General features: G+C 46.8%; 1 protein-coding gene across 1 annotated transcript in view; it reads right to left on the reverse strand.

The window, feature by feature from the left end:
- The window catches only part of LOC114637557 (zinc finger protein 175-like), an 11675-nt gene that overhangs the window by 5466 nt on the left and 3219 nt on the right, over positions 1-2990 (reverse strand). Inside the window, 3 exon segments of the mRNA XM_028785774.1 lie at positions 495-587; positions 826-952; positions 2017-2201. Of these exon segments, the coding sequence (XP_028641607.1) occupies positions 495-587; positions 826-952; positions 2017-2088 (292 nt within the window). The 5' untranslated portion in view covers positions 2089-2201.

Raw genomic sequence — 2990 nt, forward strand, 5'->3', positions numbered from 1 at the left:
ACAGACACACACAGACACACACACGTACACACAGACACAGACACACACAGACACACAGACACACACACAGACACACAGACACACACACACACAGACACTCAAAAATAAACAAAGAGAGAGACATTTCCTTTACTCATCATTCAAGCAATATATTAAAGAAGTTGATAATGTCAACAGTTGACAATTAAGATGTACAAGCAGAAATCTACATGTGATTTCTGTTTCATGATTTCCAAACATGGCCTGTGAGTTTGTACAGACCATCAGAAGTAAACTTAAGCAGGCTTATCAGCATGGCTATTACCCAGTAACCACCTTTCTGTCCCTATTACATACTCACGACAAAATGTGGAACAGTGTTTACTACAACATTGGGTGTGTGTGTGTGTGTGTGTGTGTGTGTGATGTAGGCGCCCACTTCTGAGGGGATGAGTAAGTCAGTAGGCTGATTACACCTCCCAGCTATCTACCTCCATCTGGTAACAGTCACTCACCTTGAGCACACCTCTGATGTGGGAAGTCAACCTTCCCCATCTGTGTGTCCTTTACATTCTTCATCTTGAGGATGACCTCTGGCCTGGGATACCCTGTGGATTAGAAAAATACTGGACTGTGTGCACATATCTTCTGGGGCTTTCGAGGGTATCCAATGACCTCTGCATGGGCTAAGCACACAGTTCAACATCATGTGCTGTGCAGAAAGTACTATTTAAACGGTGCCCAAAGGAGTGAACAGGAACAAGTAAGAAACATAACAGACTTGTCCCCCAAGTTCTGCAAAAAGAATATGAGGCCCACCCTGGATACCCGGCCAGCAGTGCTCACCCACTGCCAAGAGGTGGCTGTAGATCTCCAGCATCACGTCCTGGTACAGGCGTCTCTGGGCAGAGTCCAGGCGCCGCCACTCCTCCTGGCTGAAGTCCACAGCCACATCCTCGAAGGACATCCACCTCTGTAACAACATGCTCACTGTGAACTATACCTTGAAACATACACTAAATAGACACATGTGTTTAGTGAACCCCCCCCATCATACCATTAGACTTCCCACAAAAGCAAGGATTTCACATTTTATGTTCAGGCATAAAGAAGTATATAAATACCCTGCCGTGTACTGTGTCTCACCCACTCCCACCCCAAGGAGGACAGAACTTCTCCACTAAGACTGTGCAGGCTCACAGCTACTAAGCTACATTCCGCTTGTCTAGAGTGGTGTGGGGTTCCTGGGGTTCAACATTACAGCACGAGCTCCATTGCTGTGAGAAAACTCAGACTGGTAAAGACTCAGCGTGGGCTAAAAAGGACCACTTTACACATATACACTGAGAAAACGCTGGGAGGGACAAACTAAGGAGCAGCTGTCATGCTCCATAGAACACAGCAGCTTAAAGTGTAACTGAGATGCTCAAAATACAACAGAACACCGTTCTCCAGGACAACAAAAAGAGAGAGAGAGTGAAGGAGGAGAGGTAGGGAAATCCTCAGTGAATTTAGGGAGCAACAGAGGGCTCTATTGGAGGTCTAAAGACCCCTTCCAGAAGTAATAAAAACCTATCAGATAGACACAACTGGGCACAGGTGGGGTGTGATGTGCGATTATGGGGATACAGCTTTCATAAATCTCCAACTACGATGGGGGTGTCAGTGACACAACTGTCCAAATTCCTCATGCCTATGGAGGCCACCCCTCATCTGTGCTCCAAACAGTAAGCCAAAAATCTCTCTCTGGTTCCACAAGCTAAACATGGATGCACCTACCTCTTTGACCTACTTCTTACCTCTGTCTGGGTTGAACAGGAACAAGACTCCCTAAGGAGTCATAGATGGTAAACCTAAACCCAAGAAGCAGTACAGTGAACACGTCACGAAAAGATGAGGAACTCTGGGATTTCAGCTGTCCAGGATCTGTTCTTAGATGGAGGATCAAGGTTGTCCCAGGAACAGAGTTCATAGTCTGATACTTCCAAAGTCTCCACTCTAGTTCTGGAAAATGGAACCAAAGTTGCCTCTCCTCACCTCACATGACCCAAGCTGCTCCTCTGTTGCCAGTCTCTGGGGCTTCTGGCAGAACTTCACGTCGGCTGCCATTTCATCAGGATTCAGGTGAGCATGTGGAGCCTTTGAGTAGAGCTGACAGGCATAACTCAGCTTCCTTGTGCTAGAAAATCAGCAGCACGAATGTCTCGGACTGACCCAGGAATCTACGAAGACACCAGAAGGTCCTGAAAAGTCAATGACCGGGGGACACTCAGCCAACATTGCACATGAAGTTTTGAGGGCCTACCTGACGGGTACCACAGACACATCGACTAGTAGTTGACACAGATTCGAGAAAGCCCAACTCTTTCTTTTTTTGTTTGTTTACTTTTTTTCCTGTGTAGTCCTGGCTGTCCTGGACTCACTCTTTCTTTTTTTGTTTGTTTACTTTTTTTCCTGTGTAGTCCTGGCTGTCCTAGAACTCACTCTGTAGACCAGGCTGGCCTTAAACTCAAAGATCCGCCTGCCTCTGCCTCCCAAGTGCTGGGATTAAAGGCGTGTGCCACCACTGCCCGGCCCCATTCTTACTTTTATGAAGATCCAGGAAACAAACAAAAGACCATGATTGTGAACGAATGGTTAGGAAGAATTCATAGGAGAGTCTCCCACGCTTTAACTGTGAGAAGAGACAATATTAAGCAACAAAGGGAGATGTCTGTGTCCCACAGGCATTAGGAATCAGCAAGTCCTTAGCACTTGCCGGGCAGTAAAGACAACAGACATAAAGAATACTCTTCCTGTTTAACGAGGTTCTAATCTACTACAAGCCTCTATCTAGCCCATGCTGAGTCTATGTTTGCTATTTTACAAGTCTGAATGCTCGCATCCCTGAGCACTCACACCACTGAGCACTCACACCCCTGAGCACTCACACCACTGAGCACTCACACCCCTGAGCACTCACACCACTGAGCACTCACACCACTGAGCACTCACATCACTGAGCACTCACA

The sequence above is a fragment of the Grammomys surdaster genome, unplaced genomic scaffold (assembly GCF_004785775.1).
Source record: "Grammomys surdaster isolate TR1022 unplaced genomic scaffold, NIH_TR_1.0 125349, whole genome shotgun sequence".
Classification (NCBI taxonomy): Eukaryota; Metazoa; Chordata; class Mammalia; order Rodentia; family Muridae; genus Grammomys; species Grammomys surdaster.